This window comes from Echiichthys vipera (assembly GCF_963691815.1).
Source record: "Echiichthys vipera genome assembly, chromosome: 13".
Classification (NCBI taxonomy): domain Eukaryota; kingdom Metazoa; phylum Chordata; class Actinopteri; order Perciformes; family Trachinidae; genus Echiichthys; species Echiichthys vipera.
The window spans coordinates 5,042,712-5,067,836 of NC_139838.1; the positions used below are offsets into that span (position 1 = coordinate 5,042,712).

At 41.5% G+C, this 25,125-nt stretch overlaps 1 protein-coding gene across 1 annotated transcript; it reads right to left on the reverse strand.

The window, feature by feature from the left end:
- Positions 1-6,290: 6,290 nt before the first annotated feature.
- Positions 6,291-24,450, reverse strand: anln (anillin, actin binding protein). The gene is made up of 24 exons (XM_083926266.1): positions 24,311-24,450; positions 22,407-22,557; positions 21,883-22,314; positions 20,704-21,029; positions 19,260-19,788; positions 18,400-18,620; positions 18,196-18,306; positions 17,986-18,097; positions 17,283-17,578; positions 17,025-17,173; positions 16,772-16,913; positions 16,542-16,677; positions 14,025-14,207; positions 13,728-13,854; positions 13,474-13,522; positions 11,878-11,931; positions 11,548-11,580; positions 11,422-11,440; positions 9,240-9,352; positions 8,933-8,986; positions 8,433-8,519; positions 8,211-8,318; positions 7,791-7,963; positions 6,291-7,700 (listed from the first exon to the last, which is right to left on the reverse strand). The coding sequence occupies exons 1-24, from the start codon at positions 24,326-24,328 to the stop codon at positions 7,586-7,588; spliced, it is 3,738 nt and encodes a 1,245-aa protein (XP_083782392.1). The 5' UTR covers positions 24,329-24,450; the 3' UTR covers positions 6,291-7,585.
- Positions 24,451-25,125: the final 675 nt, after the last annotated feature.

Genomic DNA, 25,125 nt, shown 5'->3' on the forward strand with positions numbered 1-25,125 from the left:
TAGTGGATAACGATGACCTGGACAAATGAGAACATTCACAGGTTTGTCTGATTGTGAATTGCACAGATCTTTGCACAAACTGTAGAAGAAGAAGAATTTATTTTATTTATTGCGCAAGGAAAATTCAATTTTTTCACTCTGATATTATTATTATTCAGGTTACACACACACACACACAGGCCCAAAATACACACATGCACAAACAGGGCCTATATACATGCAATTAATGGAGAGATGTCAGAGTGAGGGGGCTGCCAATGGATCAGCGCCCAGAGTTTTGTGCAAGTTTTAATTTAAAAAGGATCTAATTTACAAAAAAAGCTGGATGACCTGCAATTTTCTGATGTTACACTCAAAACTGAAGTCATGGTACTTGGCTCCAAAGGCCTCCGAAACTCAATAGCTAAAGACATTGTTACTCTGGATGATGTTGTGTTGTCCTCCAGCACCACAGTAAGGAATCTGGGTGTTATTTTTGATCAGGATATGTCCTTCGATTCTCACATAAAACTAACGACAAGGACTGCATATTTTCACCTGCGTATTATTGTGAAAATTAGGAACATTGTGTCTCAGAAAGATGCAGAGAAACTTGTCCATGCATTTGTTACTTTTAGGCTGGACTACTGCAACTCCTTATTATCAGGCTGCTCCAATAAGTCTGTTAAGAGTCTCCAGTTGGTCCAAAATGCTGCAGCTAAAACAAATCGAAGAGAACATATTTCTCCTGTATTAGCTTCTCTGCACTAGCTACCTGTAAAATCTAGAATAGAATTTAAAATCCTTCTCCTTACGTACAAAGCTCTTATTGGTCAGGCTCCGTCTTATCTTAAAGAGCTCATAGTACCGTATCACCCGACTAGATCTCTGCGCTCTGAGAATGCAGGGCTACTTGTTGTTCCTAGAGTCTGCAAAAGTAGAATGGGAGGAAGAACCTTCGGCTACCAAGCTCCTCTCCTGTGGAACCAACGCCCAAGCAGTGACGTGCAGTCAGGGGAGGCAGGTGAGGCTGTGCCTCCCCTGTCATCATGAGAGGAAAAAGAAACGAAATAATAAAATAACACAAGTATTAATATTTGTCCTCTGGACTATGATTTTGGTGTGGTTCTTAATGTATTTTGACCATTTTTATAGTAAAAATCGCAGAAAATTCTGTATTTCCTATTTAAATAAACGGAGTCTCTTCAGAGACGAGAGGTGAGGCACGGACAGCCGTGCCTCCCTCCAGATTGCGCAATCACTCACAAACTGGATTGAGCACGTGCCAATGGCACGTGCTTGTTCCCATGTCTGTGTATGTTTCCAATATGATGGTTGAGGACCCTTTTATGTAATAAAAGCATACGTATTCTTTTCCATGGTGTCCAGTAATGTATTTTACGTATGTGTGTAATTTACATCTTATTGATATGACATAAATCCACAGGGGAAGTGTTTGCCTTGAGGCAGAGGTACTGCGATAGTGAGCAGCCTGATCGCCTGCCATCAGCCAGGTCATGGTGAACTCTGACCCGTGTGCAAAAAGTAAACACAAGACCCTGTGCTGTGCGACGCTGTAGAGCTTAGCGACAAGCTTTAATTTCTCGCCCTAAAAATGGAGGATTTGATTTCTAAACTAAGACATTTTTGAAAGCTGGACTTTAAGTCAAAGCAAGAAGTCATTTACAAGTAAAGGTAAGATATACTGCAATATACAGTGCCACTGTTGTTTTAAAATGGTTTTCAGCATCCTGCTCCTATTCTCTCCTATCCTCTTATCCTATCCTATTGGCATCCTACTGTATGTTTGTAAATCTGACTTGTGAGTCAGTGCCTCCCCAACCCCAACCCTCACTGCACGTCACCGCGCCCAAGTGTTATTCGGAATACAGACACTGTCCCCATATTTAAGAGTAAACTTCAAACTTTCCTTTTTGGTAAAACTTACAGCTAGGGCTTACGAGCCCTCCGCTTTGTTGTTATTTTAAAGCTGATTTTGTTCTGCTTAATGATGCTGCTATAGGCCTAGTCTGTCGGGGGATAATACTTTTCCTGATACTCTGAGCTTCTCTCCTCTCTGTCTGTATCATTCATGTCTCATCAATGCATGTTACTAATTCAACTTCTTCCCCCGGAGTTGTTTGTGCTTTGTCGTCTCTCAGGTCTCAGCTGATCGTGGTGCAGACAGATGTCCGTCCTCCACAGAGCTGGGTCTGTCTGACGTTCCTGCCTGTTAAAGGGAAGGTTTTCGTTGCCATCGTACTCTACGGGGGAATTGTTGGGTCTCAGTAAATCATAAATAAGTCATAGAGTGTGGTCTTTACCTACTCTGTAAAGTGTCCTGAGATAACTTTTGTTAGGATTTGGCACTATAAATAAAATTGAATAGAAAAAGCCACTAGGCCTACATAAAGTGAAACAGTTCCCCTATAAAGTAAAGCCCTTGAAACAAAGTAAAGGAACTTTTGTGGACCAGTGTTATGCACCTACTGGTTTCCACACCAACTGGTTTCAGTGTGTTGTGTTTCTCTAACAGCAGCAGCTGTGTTCAGTCTCTTTTATCAGATTCATCACACATAATATCTGACGGGGGATTTCCAAGCCCCATCTCATATCTCTTGTGGCGGACACGTGCAAACTAAATTAGTGCCACTCTTAAAAAATATAGAATATTTGTAAGATCGCATTCAGTTGGATTTGATCTCACCAGAGCAAAACACTTCACACAGGCCGCCTATCTACACTGTGAGACACTTTAGTTCAAACCGTAATCACTTCTCACATATTCATCAAGCCCGCCAGCATCCAGGTAACATTAAGTATTGGGTTAATCTAAAACAACTGATTACCTTGATCTCATCTTAGAAAAGAACCAAACGTATTTATCAAGGGGTTTTCCCTAAACTACGGCTATACTGACCACTGCATTACAGCTCCGTGCCACAATACACATTCTCCATAGAACACGTTTAATGTTGGCTATTCATACACTTTCAATTAGGCTGTAGCTGTCGACTTGATAGCTAAGTATCGTTAGCCTTTAAATCAGTCTATTTGCCGACTCAGTTCCACCCTGGATCTATTATTAAATAAAGCATGCATAACATCAACCCTGTCATGCATAGTCAAGCTATAAACACCATGTTTTCAGGACATCCTGGGCTATACAGAATACTATCCTAGTCAATTTAAAACATACAGCCTTATACTATAGTCTAGGCCTATAATGGTTCATTATAATGGAAAGATATTATTAATATGACATATTGTCCATTTGCTATACTGCCTTACAAAGCCTAAGCGCAGTAGCTACGAAATCACTGACATGATTTCGGCACAGTTTTTGGCCTGGAAGTATGGGGGTCAGGATTGATTTGGATAATTATTATTAAATGGCAAACTAGTAAACCATAATCCATCATCACTGGGCCAAATATTCATTTGTTGGGACAATAAACAAACTTTCAAGATTTTTTTTACCTTGAATTTATTGCAGTTAAGGCACTTAGGCTTTATAGGGCAGTATAGGCTACGTTATACAACACCATTCATAAACACGGAGCAAAACTGTAGTCTACTAGATTTAAGCCATAGGCTTACGTACAGATGCTTTTCCCATCTTATTAAAGAAATAAAAGAGATTAATTCAATTCAATTTTATTTAAAGTGCCAAATCATAACAACAGTTATCTCAGGACACTTTACAGAGTAGGTAAAGACCACACTCTATGATAAACATAGACCCAACAATTCCTCTGTAGAGTACGGTGGCAATGAAAAACCTTCCCTTTAACAGACAGGAACGTCAGACAGACCCAGCTCTGTGGAGGACGGACATCTGTCTGCACCGGTTGGGGAGGAAGAAAAGGAGAGAGAAAGAGAGAGACAGATGGACAGATGGACAGAGAGAGAGAGAAAGACAGACAGAAAGACAGACAGATTGACAAAGAGAGAGAAAGACAGACACAAAGACAGACAGATGGACACACTCCAACCCTTCAAGAAGAAGCAGTCACTGACAATAAAAAAATGACAATAAACCTGAAAAAGTATGAAGAGCGAATATTAAACATGTACTCTGGACAACATTACTGTGTTACACTACAGTGATGTTTCTTTTGTTCTATTGGTATGATTGATGTGTTTCAATTCAACCACCAGATGGTGCCATAATTTGCAAACAAGGATAACAAATACAGGCGGCACTGATGAAAAGTAATTTCCGACCTGGTATTTTGAATGAAGATGTTGGGCTTTGACTTAGCACAGTGCTGTTTCAAGTGCCTTCAACTATTAGAAGCGCACTTGGCAGCAGCTTAAGATGAAACATAAAAACATTGTTCAAACAGGTAAAACATCAGCACAATCTCATGGTGACGCCTCATTTTGAGCATGTTTTACATGGTAAAGTAAATATTACTGTAAGTTGCTGTTTTATATGTTGTATAAAAAACTTCCATTTGCAAAAAACGCAGCGCAACACACAATATCTGCTGAGATGTGAGAGCATGACTGGTTGTTAAAGTTGGAAATGTAAGGACGGATGAGGCTGTGTATGTAAATGATGGACTGTGACGTGATTAAAAAAAAAGAGAATTGCCTGGAAATGCAAGAACATCTATGTCTGATAATCATCTCCCAAAGAATATTTACTTCTCTGCGCAGTAATGCTGCAGCTTCATCCACGGGATCGTTATCAAAAGGAAATGCCATGGTAGTGAAATAGTCGCCACCTAATATAACTTCTAATGTCTGATATTTGCAGTGATTTTCTGAAAAAAACAGACGGAACTAAACTACGCCAAAACTCGCGTGCTGACTGAATGAATGAGGAAATCAAACACCGTGTGTGGCTGAAAGAGGGCGGAGACAGAGAGAAACTCAAGGTTTGCTGAGAAAAACCTGGTCCTGACCAGGTTAGGTTCAGAGAGCATGTTACCATGGTAACTGACCGAGAGGTTAAGTTACCTCTCTTTGTGAAACAGGCTAGAGTTACCCCTCTGTCTCTGGTTTGAGTTACCTCCCTTTGTGAAACGGAAAACTCAGAGTTTCCTTCATTTCAGGGTTAACAGACTCAGAGTTTTCACTGAACCTGCTTTGTGAAACGGGCCTCTGGGATCCTATTGGTTGAAGGGTTTTGATTGGGTTGTTGCACAAAAAAAATCCAAGTGTGCAGCAGAAATCTGCAAGCAGACAACTGGAGAGCGCACAGATCAGTGTGATTGTGGGGAGAAGAGCAGGAAATCTGTGTGAGCAACAATATATTTGTGCACATGCATTCAGTTTGAGAAGAAGCACAATGAATGTGAATGTGAGAAGAAACTATGTGAGCTGAAGGAAGGAGCTGTTTGAGTGTGAGGGAAGAGTTTGAAGGAGAGAACGACAAATCTGAACGTGAAATCTGTAAATACTGCTCCCAAACTGAAAGACCCCGCTTTTGAATAAGACAGTAAAATAACTCCATAGGTAATCATCTATACAGTAGGCATCATTACATTGTAATACTGTTCCATCCATCCATCCATCCATCCATCTTCAACCGCTTGTCCCTATCCGGGTCGTGGGGGGCTGGAGTCGATCCCAGCTGACATCGGGCGTGAGACGGGGTCCACCCTGGACAGGACGCCAGTCTATCACAGGGCACATAGAGACAAACAGAGACAGACAACCATTCACACTCACACCTACGGACAATTTAGAGTCATCAATGAACCTAACACCTGCATGTCTTTGGACTGTGGGAGGAAGCTGGAGAACCTGGAGAAAACCCACACAGACACAGGGAGAACATGCAAACTCCACACAGAAGGGATCTCAAAGGTCCTACAGCTACACAGCTACTGTTGCCGGTTACTAGCGGAGTGATTTAAAGACATACCTGCCATTTAAGCAGCCTTCCCGATCCTGAATTCAGTCCGTTTCACTCTCAAATAGCTGTGGTTTGTGGCCGGGTTCAGGTAAGACAGACTATGAAACACCATCCTCCTGGAGCAGGTCCCCGATCCTTTGTTTGTGTTTTTTCCGTTTTTAACCGTGCTTGTTCGTGTTAACTTTATAGAGAAACCATCACTTAAATGTGAGACACCACGCCATTAAAAAATCTCAGCTCCCAAAGCACACTGTGGACACACTTAAATTAAATGTACATCTCAAGAAAACAACAAAAAGCAACATTGGACGGGTGCATTTTGGTCAAAGCAGGCATTTATTGAAGTCTCAAAGATCCACAAATACCTGAGAAACTCAGGAATTGATGTCTAATTCTTTTTTTTTTTTGCTGAAAGCATGAACATATTTCCCGCTCACTCGTATTCTTCATGATGAAACTGTACGCAGAAGCAAAACATCTGGTGTAACTTTATATTCAGACATATATTCGTCTTTTACTCGGACTTAAGTGAAAGTGTGTCAATCTGAAACGACATTTATCAACTGCGCGGTCACTAAAGTCTGTTCCATACTCCAGCAACACAAGTGTCAGGTCTCCTTTAAATATAAATAAATCCACACTTTGACAACGTTAACAGGTCACATGAGCCTGCCATATTGTTTTCAAAGCTCTGTTTTTGCAGCCATTACCAATGTAGACGAACACGTTTGGTGGCTATTGCTACATATACCAAAAGAACAATGTGCTGCTAGAACAAAATGGCTTCTTTTGTTTAGATGAGCCATTAAAAAATACAGATTTGAGACCAAAGCTTTCCAATTTTTAAAAAAAGGCCAATATCTTAAATCAGATATTTAGGTATCATCAGCATATATGCCAATAATAAGTATTATCCTGCAGTAATATCACATACAGTGTTGCTGTTACAGTTTGTCCACCACAGAGCACTGACCACTGTATGTTTGTTGTGAAATGTTCTGATATTTACATGTTCTATCAAAAACTTTGTTATGTATTTACAGAAAAATGAGTGTTGGTCAGGTTCTAGCGTAGAATATGCCACAGACCTTAGTCCCAGCTATCCAAAACTTTAACTTCCACACTGAAACAATTACACAAACATCACAAATAGAATGGAAGCTGTAAAACTGGTTTTACAATTCTGTGCACGACATGAAGAAACCCTATGTGAAAGTCCAGCCACAAGTTATAAAAGCTCATATATAAAGTTAAAACCCACCAAAGTATCAGTACTGTTCTGTCAAGCAGGATACAATGTGATAAAACTGGTGCCTCAAATTGGTATTCACCTGTAACTCCAACACAAGTTATATATATATATTGATTTCAGCTTAGAAACCGATCCATTTAAAGCCATGCTTTTGTGTGTCAAGGACACTAAATATTGGCATTAACATAAAAACAATGCATCCCAAGAATACCCAAAAAACATTAGAGTATTAAACCAGTCTAGAAATGTAGAAAAAATTGTGCCAAAGTTCGCTTTTTACACAAAATACTGTACTGAAATGTTTCAAATGTATGGCTTTAGTTTCTTTCCTCTGATTTATAACTTATGTGTCTGGTTCCTCATCTCCTGTAAAATATCCACACGTTCAAATATTTAACAATTCTTATACTGTATTGCACTTTGTAATGGCATGAGTCACTGATATTGACAGTCCGAAAGGTAGAAGGGCTGGTTGAGTGCGGTTATTACAGTGGGCTGTAACAGGAATCTGGTTGCCACATACGCAGATCCACCACGATCTGGTTCAGTTTCTTCATCCACAGGTTCCTCTCGTCCTTAGTGTCTGCGCTCAGCCAGTTTCTGCACGGGAAAACAATGCGGGGTCACGCTCGTTCATAGACACGTTCAGATATAGATGTTCATATACACACATAGACGGCTGGAACTTACTTGGTGACACACATGGTATTCTTGCACTGGCTGACTAGTGTTTCTTTATCGTCTTCTCTTTGTGGTCTGACTGTAATGAGCTCAAACGTGTTGGGTCTGGCACAAAACTCTCTGTTGGCTGGTTCCACCTTCTTACTGGTGCAGTTGGCCAGGTTGAGGCGACCAATGGGATTCTAACAGAAGGAGGAAGGGAAGAGTGGGGGGGTCAACGGTTTGTGTAGCTCGCATAATCGCGACGCCATTTTAGTGACAAACTGGCAGCAGACAGCCAGGAAAAGAAAAGAAACCCTTTCTGTGGTAGTTCCTGCTATAGTAGGTGTCAAAGACCACATTCTCCCATGATGAAGGACAGACTGGAGTTGAAAACAATACCAACACAACAAAATAAAAAAAGGTATGGCTGTAGAGGAGCTCAGCTACCTTGCGCTTCTCATCATCTGGGTAGGTCCAGTAGGAGATGCAGTATCCTGACAAGACACACCACCTCCTGTGCCAGGCTCCAAATCCGCTCACATCTTCAAACATGGTCTTGAGAGGAGAGGGGGATTACATTGACAACATATTTGCATAAGGAAATAGCAAATCAATGGCAGACAGTGCATTAGTTTATCTGTGGGGATGAGTTGATCCTCTTGCACTCACCAGGAAGCCCTTTTCCTCCACTTTGGAGCCAACTTCACACTGCATCTTGAGGTAGACGTGGCCCTCCAGAGGACACAGGAATGGCACCTTGAATCCAAAGTACAGACACTTTGAGAAATCAGGTTCACCGTTCAGAAATGTTACTATTACAAGCTTATGATTAGGGTTAAACAAGTAAGAGGTCACAGGGAAAGTTTGGTTAACAACAGTTGAAAGCACCATTCAAAGAGATGAAAAGCAATGACAACAGATGTGGGATCAGATGAAGCTAATAATGTAAGTGTAACAACGCATTTCAGAATCTCCCTTGTGAAAGCCTGGGAATGTTCTCATTTGTCCAGGTCATTGTTATTCCCGAAGCAATTTCAAAAGCAACTGGACAAATAACTGAGTCCAGTTGCTTTGGACTGAAATTACTTTGGGGATCCTTTGTGAAAGTGTGTTCAACCTCCTTCCCACACAAACGCAACAAAAGAAACATTCAGTAGGGTGATAGTAACCTTGGTATGAAACATGCCACTGAGTAGTTCTCTTTCACATCCTTCATATTTGATCTAAAAGAAAGACAGCAGGGGAGGTGAATGACTGCAGAGGGAAAGCATATCATCCCACTAGCGCAAGCAGGGTTACTGCAAGTTTCTGTAAAGCCTGTTTATGACTATGCTGTTTGTTGGCGTCATGCATCCAGCTGGAAAGTGTCTTCAGACAAAGGCCAGCAGCATATGAAATGAGGAATAAACACTCGGAAAAACATGCGAGTGTGAAGAAAGAGGAGTTCATGAAAGGGGACATGAATGGATTCTATACCTTCTCCAAAGGAAATTTGTTTTTCCCAATAGAGGACAGAGTGAGCTTATGTGATCCAACCAGGACGAAGTTACTGGTGCGAACAGCATTGGGGCCTCCTGGGCTGGCCAAAACTGCACACAAAGAAAAAATGACATCATTAATACCTCACATGAAGCTTTCCAAAGGGATAGTTCAAGTTTTGTGTGGGATTCCATGAGGTACTTATCCAGAGTCAGTGTTAGCTACAGTAGATGGTGGTCAACATGCCACCAGTTTGGAGAGGCACTGAAGCTAATCAATGTACTCATGTGGACAGGGGCGACAGCTAAAATGTCTCCCCTAAAAAAAAGAAAAAAGTTGCCTCCATTGGTAAGTTTGTTAGTATGCTTAAAAACACCAAATTCAGACAGTAACAAAGTAATGTGGCAGTAGCGGACCAGAAACTCCCATGTTCTGGGGGCTTTGAAGAGAGCGTAGATAGAACAGCTTCAGTTCCCTGTCTGAAAGGGCTGGCCACAGAGTTAAATGGTGAAAATATTTGAATTATAACAAGTCTTAAGACTGTAATACTTTTTGGGGTGTCTGAAATCTGTTTAGCTGCTGCCCCCGTTGACAGCAGTTTCCTAGCTTCCATGTTGGGACTGTGTTCTTCTCCAAACTAGGGACCTGTTTACTGCTACCGTAGGTAACACCATACGCACGTGTCCTTATTCACTGTGTGATGTGTGTAGGATTAAGTGGTTTTGGAGCTTGACCCATTGTAGAGAATACAAATAAGAAGAATTTCCTTCTGCTGCTTCGGTTTTGACAATTCTTATTTTAAAAAGCGGCTGCACTCAATATACTAAGTGAGCCAACCAAAGAAATTCTTATTTGATTTAATCAACGGACCTGTAAAACTGAATTTCTCAACAAACCATCGTGAAAAAGCACCTCTTTAAATCTTGTGTTTATCAGTGATGTGCTTAGAGGCTACTGGGAAATAAGTCCTTCAGCATTTAAAGACTAATTGAGCAGTGAAATCTAAGTCGACTGAGACCAAAACAACCTCATTAACTAATGGACCAAGAGGGGCTGACCCTGCCTACAGTCACAACTAGGGATGTCCCAAAAACAGAAACAAAATTGATAGTAAAATTAGTATTGGATTAGATACTAACTTACTACCATCAATAGTGACGTCTCCATTAACATTGGCAACACTGAGCTGCCCGAGCACTGCTGCTGGAGGACCTTTGAGACCGGTTTTAGTTGAAAATGAATAAAGCAAAAGTGCTGTTTGGAAGTATTTAGCATACATGGCTAACGACCAGGGAAAAGCTAAGGATGTAACAAAGCTAAAGCAGTCAAGTAGCACAACAGAGTTGGCGAAGCATCTTAAAGACAGACACCCTGGTCTTTATTGTGTATTTAGAGCCAGTAAAGTTCCCGTTTCAACAACACTGAAGCGTTACTCTGATTCTGAATCACCAGTTCAATATTCAAATAAATTCAATATCGATTTGATTAGTTAAAATCAGTTTTACACACCCTACAGTCAGCAACAGACAACTTTGTGTGTGTGGTTAAGGATGGTTGTATTGTTCCGATCTTTATTTAAAAATTTGACCTAAATTTTCCTGGGTATGGGTAGCCTCGTGAGCCCATCCTGATCTCTGAGCTCCATTGTATTTTATCTCAGATCAGTCTGGTAACGTGCGGCAGAGAAAATTTGGAGAAGTTTGCCAAGCAACCGACTCTTCAGTGTAAACAACATGAGCTCTTGGATCCTTCTCTTGAAAATGGACCGGGCTCCTGAAATTTGGCCTTTTATCCCTAAATTCACAGTATATATCCTTTACAGACATGTTTACTTTCTGAGCTTTGCCTCCACGCTCTATTAGTACGTCATACGCTGATTTGGCCCGTATGTTGGTGATAGACAGATGGTTTATCCAATCAGCAACCAGTATTTTCTGCCCTTCCCAAAAAGATCTCCAAACGAGAGTTCCCAGATGGATAAAACCATCTGGAGGAGTCAGGTTAGGTTATAGTATCAACTTTGAAATTCTAGTATCATGACTACCCCAGCCACAACTCTATTGAAGTGCAGCCCTCAATCACTACCCCTTTAAAAAAAACAAAAAACACACACAATTCTTCCATTACATTTGACTCAATAGAACAAATTGTTTCAGGTTGATTTTATATTTCGACCTACCTGGTGTCTGGACACTTTTCTGCAAGACGAGAGATAAAACAAACATTTTAAATTAGATTTAAGAGTTACATTATAATATTGAATTCTTGGAGAAAACAATAGCAAAAATGCTTTTGAAATACTTACAGTGATGGCAAGGAATCTCTTTGGAGTGATAGCCTAGAGAGAGAAAAGTAAAGCAAATAATATATTTTTGACTTTAAAGGAAAGACTGGTGTTGCAGTACAACGTGTGTGAGTGCTACATCTGTTGCTGGCCAGTTAATATTCCTCTCCACAAAATGAAATGAGCACCTGAAACTGTGTGACACGCTTTTCAGACACCATCTGTCCACACAGTGCACCAACCGACAGGTGAGGGAGTTGTTTTGAAACTGTTCATACCGACATGAAACTTTCTCCATATTATCCACAAGCGCACACACACATAGACCATTGGTAAAAAGTGTGGATTTACCTTTGATTTGCTGGGTTTCTTCTTCTTGTCACTGCAGACGTCACGCTTCTGAACCTAAAGGTTGTCATCAGTTAATGCACACCATTGTAATGAATCAGTTGTCAGTAATTCTAGACAGCTGCCCAATACTAAAAACATGTACCAGTTATCCAGCACACACATCAGAATATACGGACATGAATAGTTAGGCTGGTGGACCACCTCATGCTAGCTTGTCAGGTAGGGGGCTAAATAACACTCCAATGTTAGGCTAAATATTGACAGTGGAAAAACTGGCAAGTCTATTTAAAAATATATATATTACGGGGTCTCTTAACCTCTGCCCTCAAGATATCTGAATGAAAATTGTCCCTCAATACATTGACCACGGAGTCTGTGGAGTTTCACTTTGTTTTGAATGCTGTAGTATGTTCACAATGTTAAAATAAAAAGTACATTAATGCAACTGCTTTGGGGTAAATTCTTAATGTAAACATTAGTATTATGAATAATGCAAAAGGTCACAGGGTAACTTGTACAATTAGTTCTGAGAGTCGCTTTAATATCCAAGCAGAATTGGTATTTTAACTTATTTTAATTCATCAAATTGATATTTAATTTGAAATTGGAACATCGAACTGGGACCTTGTGATTTAGAATTGAATCGTGAAATCAGTGGACATGCCCAGCCTCCCTCCATGACCGACCCTTTTCTGCAAACATTTCATCACCATGATGAACTAACAAGTCTGTGGACATTTGTCATGTTGGGAAACAGTATAGCTCTGACTTTTACAGCTGGCATATGGAACTCAATGGTGTGTCTTAAATAAGGTGTGTTTCTGCTGGAATAACCGGAATGAGGCGGGTCTATCTCCCTGAAACGCCCCTAATTTGCATGTGAGTCGCTCGAGCGGCTGTTTGTTAGCCCTGTGTGAGAACAGGGCCTACAAACAGCTGCTAAAACCCCTGAGAGAAGCCTGGTTGCTGATTGTATGTAGCTCTCAGCAGGATGTGACGTGTGGTCGTACAGACGCCACAACAACACGGTCAAGTAGAGTAAACACTTTTATCCAGTGGTGAAGAAGAACACAGCACAGAAAATGATCTGTGAATGCACATTTTGGCACGGGCTTGTTAAAATGAGTGCTGCAGTGGCCGGGTTGGATTCTGACCTGTGGCCCTTTGCTGCACGCTCCCTCTGACTCTCTCCCATTTACACACAAACAAACACACAAACATACTGCATGCGGGGTGCAAGCCTGTTTGTCAAAAAACACTTCTACAGCGATGGAGTGTTTTCTTTGATGTTACTTGTACATAAGTTTGTTTGTGAATCATATGGGCCACCTTAAACCAAACTACAACTATTCTGGATTTATCACTTTGAGAAAAAGCAGTGCTCCGCTGAATCACTGATCAGCTGATCATGGTGATCTAAACCAATTCAGAGTGAAACGTCACCTCCGGAGTCTCGTTAAAGCCTCTTTTTGTAATGGAGAGGGTGTGCCCTGAAACTTTCCGAGCGGCCACATTTTACCCAAATTGAAACATGCCTAGACAGAGCATATGTGGTGGGAGCATCATTATTTGTTTTTGGTTAACCAGCACACTCACCAAGCAATAGACCTCAATATCGATTCCAAAGTCACTGGAGACATCCGACCTGAGAGTGAGGAGAAAGAAGTGTATTCGTAAATATTCAACAATCATGGACATAATCATATTCAAGTGCATCAGTATAGAATGGGATCTAAATATTTTTATTATATATATTATAACTCAAACTATGTCAATTGTGATAAATATTCCTGTTTAACATAGACTAGGTCACGGGTGTTCCTTAATATGAGCAGTTGTGAGGGATTTACATGGTGAACTTTGTGGGGAAAGCCAGCGTGTCCCCACTGAGGCCGCGGTGTGTGCTTGCTAACGGTGTGGCCACAGTGTTCTCTGCTCCAGCACGAAGCATCATGAAGAAGGAGTGTTTGGTCGACTCTGAAGAGAGTGGAAGAGAAAGGTTAGGGTTTTACTTACTTTGATTCCTCACACTAATGTCAATAGCAATCTATTTAAAAGTCCACACAAGACACAGCAAGAAAAAACAGAAATGGTGACAAAATCAAGCATCAGTGACAACTGATGTCTGGAGGGTATGTTGAGCCTACCTGGCTTGTTGGCAATGGAGCAAACAAAGTCTGCCTTCAGAGGCAGGCGCAACTCCTGCAGGGTGATAGAGCCCTTGGAGGCAGACATGCTTGTAGGTACTGGAGCTGCAGGGACATTTCTCTGGCCTTTTGGGTCTCCTTTCAGGCGGTCCAGCTCTGCCTTCAAAGCTTCCCTCTTCTCCGCTAAGAAAAAACAAAACAAAAAAAAAACCCAGAGTCAAGTTTTGATACTACCACCAGGAGTTGCCAAATCCTACATATAGATGGGCATTCGTGAATGTTGTTTTCATCTCAAATGTCCCTCTGAACCCTGTTTGAATATCTGGCAGTTCAATAAAGGGTTACTTACTTCTTATCAAAAAGGAATGTATAATGTGTTTATACTAACACTAAATATAATAGAGAAGAGCAAGGGTCTAAACGTTGAGTTAAGTAAAATTAAGTTGCATATTAAATTGAGGGGCTGGAGAAGATCTCTGGAAAAGAGGGGAGACGGTGATCTATGAGTCTACCCTTTATTTACATGCCGTAGAGCCCTCAAAGTGTAATTCTTGCACAAATTATCCCACTGGTTTTTTTTGGCACTTAAATTCATATGATAATCCATCGAGACAGTTTTTTCCGTGTATAAACTATTAATGGAGAAATCCGGTAGAGTCGCTAACAGCCGGACGTGGCTAACAGTGATTAGCTCAGGGCAGTACAGTAAAGACATTAAAACGTCTTTTTTAACCACTAATACTGCTCAAAATAACACCGACCCTCTGCAGCAGCATGAGAAGAGTCCTTACACAGAAAACAAAGCACCAATGGGATCCTTCCTTTGGGATTGACTTTGGTAATCCACTTGAATGGACTTTACTATGAGAGGAGCTGGTACAGGGGCCAGTAGGTAAGTCTTTAAAACACTCGTTAAATAAACTCCAGGTTCACAAACTACGTTGTTGGTGCTTTATTTTCTGTGTAAGGACTCTTCTCATGCTACTGCAGAGGTTTGCTGTTATTTTGAGCAGTGGTTAAAACAGACATTTTAATAAATTTAAACAAATGTGGGAGGCTGATCTTAACATCATGATTCAGGACGAAATATGGAAACAAGCTTTAAATGACATTCACCATTGCTCAGTTAATGCTAGGTTATAGTTGATTCAATTCGAAGTCATACACAGGTTACATTATTCAAAGGTGAAACTGCATAAAATCTTCCCCAAAACTTCTCCCCTGTGTGAAAGGTGCAAAATATCAGACAGCACCCTTGCACACCAATTTTGGCTATGCCCTTAGATACAGAAGTTCTGGTGTTCAATTTTCAGATGGTACTCCCATGCACTAAAAGTAAACCTGGGCCCTGACCCTGAAACCGCTTTACTCGGCACCTATAACACTTTGGAGAACATGGGTCGAAATGTTATCACGGTGGTGGCTTATGGCATGGTCATAGCAAAGAGATGCATTCTGAAAATGTGGAAATCTGACTCACCACCTAAATTCGAAGCCTGGCTGAGGGAGCTGGTAGGAGTTCTCCATGTTGAAAAACTGAGATACGAGATATCTGGCAACTCACAGAAATTCTATGGTACATGGAGACCTATCCTGGAGCACTTGGAACTGTAGTTAAACCCCCTAAAGAGTACCTAGTCTGACATATTAGATGCACTCAAATTGACACTCAATTCTAATGTCTTAATAAGCCTCTTTGTGTGTAATCTGTTTTGATCTGTTATGGTTTGCGTCAAGAATTTTTATTTATTTATTTTTTTTTTTCTATCTTGTTTATTTATCCTTTTTTTATTTTTTATAATTCATTATAATTATTATCATCATCATCACCACCATGTGTATTTGAAGAGCACCTACTCTGATATACTTGATGCACTCAAGTGGATACCCGGAGACTACATGAAGTCTCTCTGTGTGCACTTTGTTTTGACATGTCATGGCTTGTCAAGTATTTATTTACTATTATTATTATTATGTGTGTATGTATATTGTTCGTTACTTTGAAAATTGACAATAAAAATACTTTGAAAAAAAAAAACAATAAAAAAACCCAGACATTTTAATGCCTTTACTGTACTGCCCCGAGCTAATCAGTGTTAGCGACACTCGCAGATTTCTCCAGTAGTAGTTTATACACGAAAAACTGTCTCAATGGTTTATTTACGTGTCGAAAAAGAACATGGGATGATTTTGCACTGGAATTTCATTTTAAACAAGCCATGCACACTCTTACGCCACAATATGAAAAATCGAATATTCATATGAACAGCCAAACTCAATTCAACATTCAGATTTAAGTACAGCCCTAATATTGTATCGTATTTCTTCACATAAAAAACACTCGGTGAAATATAACACTCCAAAAGTAACCTGATGGGTAAGTTCTGGAATTGAATAAAGAAAAACATAATAAGACATTCACAAGGATAGCTACAGGTTTTCTAAAAAACTTCTCAACCCACACACTAGTGTGCCTAGCCTGAGTGGACTATTTGTCCATTGTGTGGATGAACTCACTTGCCACCAGCAGCAGCCTCTCTGCCTCAGCCTCCACCTGGGATCCTTTGCCGTGCTCTTCATCTGTGCAGCAGTTGAGTGCCTGACTGGCCTGATGAATGACCGTCTGTTGCAGGTTCATGTCATTCGTCAGAATCTACAGAAACAAACAGTGTGATGAGCATGTACGTGAAGGAAGTGATATTGTGACACATTGGAATTAATCCAAGTTAAAAGTTTTTATTCCGAACCTTCATCTTCTGTTTGATATTGAAGAGACCAGATCCTCTGGGTTCATCCATTCTGTGAGAAACGTCCTCTTTTCTCACAATCACCTGTTTCACATCAGGTCTCTCTGTCTCTTTCACCCTGATGGACCTATATGCATCAACGCTGGCACGCACAAAACCAAACAGATGCATATACAGTAAGATACACATGTGCGGCAGCAGCTAGAACAGCCAACTTGAATCCATCCAAGGTAAATTAAATGGGAGCACTTACCTGTATGGAAGTTTGTGGTCCTGGTATAAGGTGTCAATACTGTCTGAGGAGGCAGTCCGTATCATGTTGGTTCTCTGGAACTTGCTACGTTTGGAAACGTCTTCTGGAGTGTCGCTCTTTACGATGAATGAGCTGGCCGGAGTTGATGTCTGCATAAAGACATGAAGAAAATGTTAAGCCGTTTCTTGCCGCGCTTGCCACACAGTAACTCGTCCATTGAGTACATGGAACTGGTAAAGACATCGTGTTAGTGCCTACCATCATTCCTCTCTCTGGGCTTTTCACCACAGCAGCCACGGTCTCTGCTAGTGGAGTGAGGAGAGACATGGAGGAGATATTCAAAGCATCTTCCTCATCATCGTCCTCCTCCTCATCACTCTGATCCAGGACTCCATCAAATAGCTCGTTGATGACTGCAGAGTTGATGGACTGGTCTACATTCATCTCTATCTCCTCTTCTTCTGGGGTTCCATCAGTTGTTTTCTCTACAGTATGGCTGACCGCCCTCAGAGGACTGGATGTTGAGACTGGAGGCGAGACCATCAACCTGTGACCTGCCATTTAACATTATCTATGTTAGAAAACATCATGTCATAGTTCATTCAGTGGTTTCCATGCAGTTTAAAAACCTGATTATATTTGGGTTACAGGCTTACTCTGGTTTCTCAAACACCATGTAATGACCGTACCCCGAATAAAACCAGAGGTTTCATATACAGGGAAACAGACCTACATAACTTCTTCAGTACCCTGACTATTCGTGCATGTAAACCGTGTTCCCCAATTATTATCTGATTATGCATCTGTGCATGCTCCGTAGGTCATTAGGATAATAACTCCTAACTTTAGACATAAGGCACAGCTTACAGCTTTGACGAGCCAAAGTTTCTGTTTGGTTGCTCATCTGGACACAACCACAACAGAAACATTCAAAACACCAATATGAAATATTATTGAATACCTGGAGGAGTGCACTGTCTGGGTGTATCTGTACTCTGAGTAGAGGGTGTTGTGGGCTCATCATGTGGCTCACAAAGGACAACTTCAGCCTCCACAGACTTGTCAAGCTTTTCCTAAAAAGGCACAAAATGTATTAAATATATTATTTACATGACTTTATTGTGAGATGTCAAACAGATTCGTCATTTGTGTCGGATGCTTGTTGGCCAACCTTGATGTCTGTGTTTTTATTGGTTTCTGCCGCTTCATCTTTGTTCTTCCACATGTTGTTGTTCCCCTTCTGGAAGCGACTGCGAATCTGAGCCAGCTCAGACTCTCGCTCCTGAGGATGAAATCTCATTTTACCACTGTGATATCAAACAAAATGATGGCAACAATTAGAGGATGCACTATAATATGTTCAACATTAATGTACCAGCTTCTGTCTTTGGGTGAGATCAGCAGTGGTGGTGTTGTTTGCAGCCTGGCCAGCTCTGAGCCTCTCTTGTACCAGCCTGGTGTTTGGTGTGACTGATGATGGAGTTGCAGTGGGAGTTGCAGTGGGAGTTTTGGCGTGGGTGGTGCCCCCTGCTGGGGAGCTCTGGTTGGTACGCTGCTGGCACCTCTCTCCAAAGCGCTCCAGAAAAGATTTCACACCTGTTGGGAATGAAGTCAAGAAATCTAGCATACCCTTTCATAAATGTAGAGAAAATGAACTATCATCAAACACTAAAACAAATCTAGCTGTAATATTACAAGCCTGTGCATATGACTAAGACTGGAAGACATGGGGCCCAGAGTAGTTTCTGCCCTGGCCTGACCAGAGTCCTGTTAGAGACCACTTAGGCACAGATACACACAGATAATCAAATAGCTGTGGCCTTTATTTAACCATGTGGACATGGAAAATGATTTTTGGTTCCTTGAATTGTAATGGATGTATGTATCTTTAGTTAACATTTGATACCATACATGTAAACTGATACAGTATGTATACAGCATGATGTAACACAACGGTTCTTCAAGTTATTCAGTAACTGTGAAAAAAAACGTCCTACTTTTTCCTTCTACTTCTACATAAGAATATGCAAAAAAAAATGCAGGGTTTAAGGCAAGAAACGATTTGTGGGACTGAAAAGTTCTCCAGGAGGAAATGTGTGCTATGAATTATATGAATTTACAACTGAAATTAGACAGGGTGTCTGAGAACGTTAAGCCCAGAGGCTGACAGTGATAAACTAGATCTTCATTCAATTTTATAAAAGAAATTCCAAAATTAACTGAAACATGACTCACTGGGTGCTCCAGCAGTAACCCTTTCCTGGGGGACAGAGGGGCCAGCAATGGTGGGCTTAGAACGAAGTTCTGGCTTCTGGGGGCTGGAGGTGGGGTTGAGGCCCCTGGAGAGGGCCTGGATTTTCATAGGACTTTGAGGAACTGATGTTGAGGAGATGGGGCCAGCTTTCTGGGGACTGGATGGTAAGGCAGTTCCCTGGATAGAACTCTTCTGGGGACTGGATGGTAAGGCAGTTCCCTGGATAGAACTCTTCTGGGGACTGGATGGTAAGGCAGTTCCCTGGATAGAACTCTTCTGGGGACTGGACGGTAAGGCAGTTCCCTGGATAGAACTCTTCTGGGGACTGGATTGTAAGGCGGTTCCCTGGATAGAACTCTTCTGGGGACTAGAGGGGAAGGTCATCCCCTGGTTGGAGCTCTTCTGAGGACTGGATACTGACTTAAGTACTGCTGTGGCTGTTGGGATGCCAACCTTCTGAGAGCTTGGGAGATCCACTCGGCTCGGCTTTGCTGGACAACACAGGGCCTGCTAAAAAAAAACACATATAATAATTCATTTTATTTGCAAATCATGTTTTTTTTCTAAAGGTAAAAACCCGACACTTACAAGTTGGGGCGTGGGCTATCAGCACAAAACAAATATGTAAGCTGCTGTGTTAGCAAAAGCATATTGCTTCAGTTACTGGGGAGACTAAGGCATTATGTTGCTGGATGACATTGCGACAAAGAGACCACTGCTATGCCAAACTGTAGCCACACTGAAATGATTTATTTGTTAAGGAAAGCAGCTTTCTGTGAAGCAATCCAGATAGAAAAGGTATATTTTCAAACCAGCTCAAATATTCACCATATCGGCCACCCTATCTGTAAACTTTTCCATCTAAAAAGGGGAACAACCTCAAAAATCCCTTACGCTTGGGTCCTACTTATTGCAGCTCTATCTGTACTGACAATAAGTCATTAATATTGTGAAAGACATTACACACCATTGTCACCACTTGCTCACTCTGCTGCCCTCAGGACAAAGGTATAGGTCACTAAAGACATGCACTTCCAGATTCAAGAACAGCTTTTAACCATCAGAAAAATCAGTGACAATACAGACTGTACGCCATAGCCACCGTATGCCTGCTATAAGCCACATGTTTATATCCTGTGTGCAACTGTGTGTAGATCTTTGAAATTGAGAGGCAGTCATTTCGTTATATCTGACACATGCAATAATTACAAAAGCATTCTGATTCTAATGCGATCATAAGCGTTATGTGTTCTTGTGAGCAAAGTAATGAAGCACGATCAATGGTTTTAAGTTATTTTTAGAGTCTGCATATCAGATCTGACAGATTAGAAGAAAGAAAAAAGGAGCTAAATTCACCTAAGCTCATATAAACTCTGTCAGACCGATATAACAGCTGAAGAATAAAACATTTTCAGCTAAATCTACCTGAGAGCTGGGTGTAGACTTGCTGCTTCCAGATGAACTGACCACCACATGGCCTGCAGCACTTGGTTTAGTGCTGGCAGCCACAGCAGCATCTCTGACTGCAAACTTAGGACCAGCTGCAGCAGGCTTCTCTTTTCTCCCATTGGGAATGTTAGCATGGCTTAGGTCGTCTTCCCAGGATCCAATGGTGGCAGCGAGGTTGGCGAGTCTGCCTTTCCTCCCTACTGGAGCTCCTGAAGACACGATGGGGACGACAGCTGGTGTGACTTCAGCTTGTCCCTTTAACATGGACAGGGGAGCGCAGTCTGGAACAGCATCAGAGGAGTCTGAAAAGGTGGCAAAAGGTTTGACTTGGGCAGGGACAAACTATATAACAGATACATGTGAAAGAATGGACACCATACCCTTCACATTTGCAAACCGTTTCTGCTGCAACAACACACAGTACACCTACAGGAAAAACAGGGACATTTCTTTTGACTCATTGTTGACATTTCTTTCTGACACTTTTTAATGGCCAATATAAGGCAGTGTGTCCAACAAAGCTTTTTTTTTTTTAAACTAAGCTGAAAATGGCAGACGCTCCTCTGAAAAGGCCCAGCGTGTGTGGTTGCTATAAAAGGAAACATCCATGAAAGTAAACATGTCGGCCCTTGTTTTTATGAAGGAAAGGCTGAAGCACGGGTTTACGTCGGTTCATTAATGGGTACTCAGAGACCAGCAGATTTAATTTCTCCTCTGTTGTTGTTGGGCATTTGTACACGTAGAGTGTGGCGGTTGGTAATGTCCTGACTAAAGACAGCCACGTCAACTCAGTCTCAAATAATTTTGAATAATAAAATCATACATAACGTAGTAAATTCATATACAGTTGACCCAAAGGTTGCAGACCAGTGTTCTAAATGAATGCACTTCTATACACAGCTCAACATGTGTATGCTTCAAAGTGAAATACTGACCTCCATAGCAATGAGATAAGAAGAATATTATAAAAGTACCGGTAATAGCTTTTGATTGGGTTGCTGTATTAAAAGGCCTATCAGTCAGTCATAGCAGTCCCCACCAGTGTATGAATGTGTGCTTTGAGTGTTTGGTGGACTAGAAAAACGCGACATAAGTTGAAATATAAATTTAAAAATTAAACAAAATGATCTCAAACAGCACTTAATATAGTCTTACCATCACCATCCCAATACTTTCTCTGCTCTGCTAGTCTATGCAGACGAGACTTCATGCCAGCAGCAGATGGAGCTGGGTCTTCAACCAGCTCCTCCTGGTTCCTCTGCAGGGCTGAACTGGCAGGCACCATCTCTACCTCTGTGCTGCTTGGAGGATTAGTCATAGGGATGACAGCTAACTTCTCGGGCTCTGGAGTCTTCAGCTGCCCTTGCTGAGACTGGACTGTAGGCCGGGTAGCAGTCTTCTCCAGGGAGGAGGTAGCTCGAATGCTAGCAGGCCCTACCGGGGGTTTCTTGTCTGTGGGCGGATCCGAGCGCTTTGGAGGCATAGCTCGTGTCATTGGCTCCTGGTTCTCCTCACCAGCTGAAGGCTGGACATTTTCCTCTGAGCACCTGCGCTTGGAGGGAGAAGGCTTGGAGGACACCTGTGGAACTGAGAGGAAAGCAAAGAATAGTGTGGCAGCTCAGTGGTCAAACTGACAGGACATGTCTCCACAGACAGCAATCCAACAGATATATTCATACCTGTATCAGTAACTGGCTCACTGATCACACTGTTGGTGTCAGCCAGCGGCTCTCTGGGCCTTTTGACCATCTGTCTGTTTGCTGCATTTGGTCTGTCTGCCATTTTCTTCTGTAGGTTTTCTCTGCGAGCCCGGGTCCGCTCCAACAGTTTCTGGATTGACAAAAACATATCACCATCTGAACAATATTAACAGGTACAACGCAATCTCCTCCAACTATCAGGAATTGGGAGTAAAGCAGAACGCCCCTGCCATAATGTACTCGCCATTACTGAGACCAGCCTTTCAGGCAACATCGGAGGCATTTTCAATACCGGTATGGGAACAACTCTACGCACAACTATAAATCTCCCTTAAATACAGAGCTGGAGACAGGGGGGTTAGCCAATCTTAGCATTAAGACCGGAAGCCGTGAAAAACAGCCAGCCTGACTGAGCAAAGTTCAAAAACAATAACAACACCTCTGAATGTCACTCAAAACAACTAAGCTATACACACATGTGGCTCCTGAATCTGACATGCCACAGATTCTGCCGGTTACAATTTCAAATTGACATGAACAATAAAAAAAAGGTATTTATTGTTGTTTATGTCAGACCAAATTCTAGTCAGAGCTCTGTCAGTAGACCCTGAATAGCTTTTCATGACCAGAAAACTTAAGTAGTATATTTTCAATTGAAGTGTTTTTACACCATTTCCCCGCTAGACATGATTGCAAAGTGAGGCTTAACGGTGCTGATGAAATCGATCTTCAACAAAATGTTGTGACAGAATGTAAGAGTCAGGCCTCTTTTATTACACTTGTTGCTGCTAGACTTGCAATTAGTCTTTTTTCACAAGCCAAAATACACTGATCCTTTATCTTCCAGATTCTGAATAACTGCTGGATCCGTAAATGCAAACATGCGGAACAAAGCACAGAGCATTGTCTGTCTCTACTATACACTGGCAACATAACAGCTTAACAGCCCTTCTCCAGCAGAGATAAAGGGGTCTCTGTTTGCTTGCCCTCTTTTCTTTACATGATGACATTCCCTTCCTTTGACCACAATCTGATTTACTGTGCGGCATGTTAACTGTGCAAGCCCAAACACATTCCTGCAGCTGCACTGTACTGTGCCGCCTCCACAATTTCTCCAGGCGTGTGGAAAAGCTGAAGTCACATTTAACAGCATTCCTCAGGAATGAGCCACGCCTGCTTGAGGTTCCTGGATTTGAAATTTCAAACTGTACTGGCTCAGATACTGGGGAAACAAGAAGTGTTGTGATAAAAATAGATCATTTCTAGTTTAAGTGTTTAACAAGAACATGAGTGCATCAAGACAAAGAGAAAAAAATCGAGCAGGGGGTCAAGTGTTGGACAGTTTCCAGGGCTGTCATATACTATTGCCTTATATGGAGACAAAGCTGTTTGAAAAACGTTACGTTATACGCATTGTGCTGCGTGTGTGGTCGTGTAAACTGATAAAGACATAGGATATCGAACTGAGTAAGGACCTGACCTGTCATGGCGAAATTACTTTTGTTACCAACGGGTCGAACGTGTAGAAAACGACATAGTAAGACATCATTACGGTCCAAGCTAACTGTTGGTTGTTTCTGTTAATTTCAGATTTGTGTTTGCTGACAACTGACAAGACAAAGACACAACACGTGACATGCTTTAATTGGCATTATTTTAACGCAACGTTATTGATAATATATGTATGTGTGCGTGTGGTAACGTTAGCATACGTCAACAAATTGCTCTACTGCACTAAGACAGTTTATATAAATAGAAATGTTATGTTTGGTAGGTTGGCATTACGGCAATAACACCCATATTTGGACTCAACGTTATGAATAACGTTAGCTAACATATCTAACTTAACGTTAACCGCTACTTAAGTGAGCTCACCGACTTACCTCGGTAAATGGATCCATTTCGGGAAGTTTCTCGGTAACCGAGCGATACTAAAACAAATTTGTAACTAAAAAAATGTTGTCCACACTATGTATACATAAAACAGGACGTAGGCGAGGGGAGCTGAGTGGCTCTCAGCGTCTTCTCTCTTCCTCTCCGTTCCTCTTCTCTCTGCACAAAACAACCGTTCAAATTTGAATTTCAGCGCTGAACCCACTGCGCAGACTCCAACCGTTGAACGAAGCCCTTTAGAACCAATCAGAATCAACGAGACGCACTTCACACCCGCACAGCCAATCACAGCCCGGGTGTATGGAAACAAGGATGCGCGTCATCACAAGGCTCCTCCCAGGCCGGAAACCACCGCATCACACCATCACATGCACTTCAAATTTTTATGAATCAGTAATGTATGTATTCAAATGCTTAAAAACAAACGGTTAAAACGCGCGCTGACCTAGCACACAGATATATGCATTATTTCCACCGTCTGCAATATGACCCGCAGTGCTCACAAACATATATTTCTACACAAGTTGTCTTGTGGTTTTAAATGAGAAAGGATAACGGGTAAAGGATATCAAAACAGAGGAGCCACCAAATATGATTTGCAGACATGCCAGTTAAGGTATTTGCTATTAAAGAAAGCCCCTATGTTATACGAAACATAATCCTGCTTTAACTTTTCAAACGATAATTTCCAGGAAACTGTTAAAGCTAAAAGTTAGAGGGAAATGAATGCATTCAATTCAATTCAATTCAATTTTATTTACAGTGCCAAATCATGACAAAAGTTATCTCAGGACACTTTACATAG

Coding starts and splice junctions, on each gene's coding strand:
- anln (XM_083926266.1), bottom strand. Junction 18,098..18,195: donor ATAAAAACACAGACATCAAG/GTTGGCCAACAA, acceptor GTGCCTTTTTAG/GAAAAGCTTGACAAGTCTGT. Junction 13,855..14,024: donor CTCCATTGCCAACAAGCCAG/GTAGGCTCAACA, acceptor CACTCTCTTCAG/AGTCGACCAAACACTCCTTC.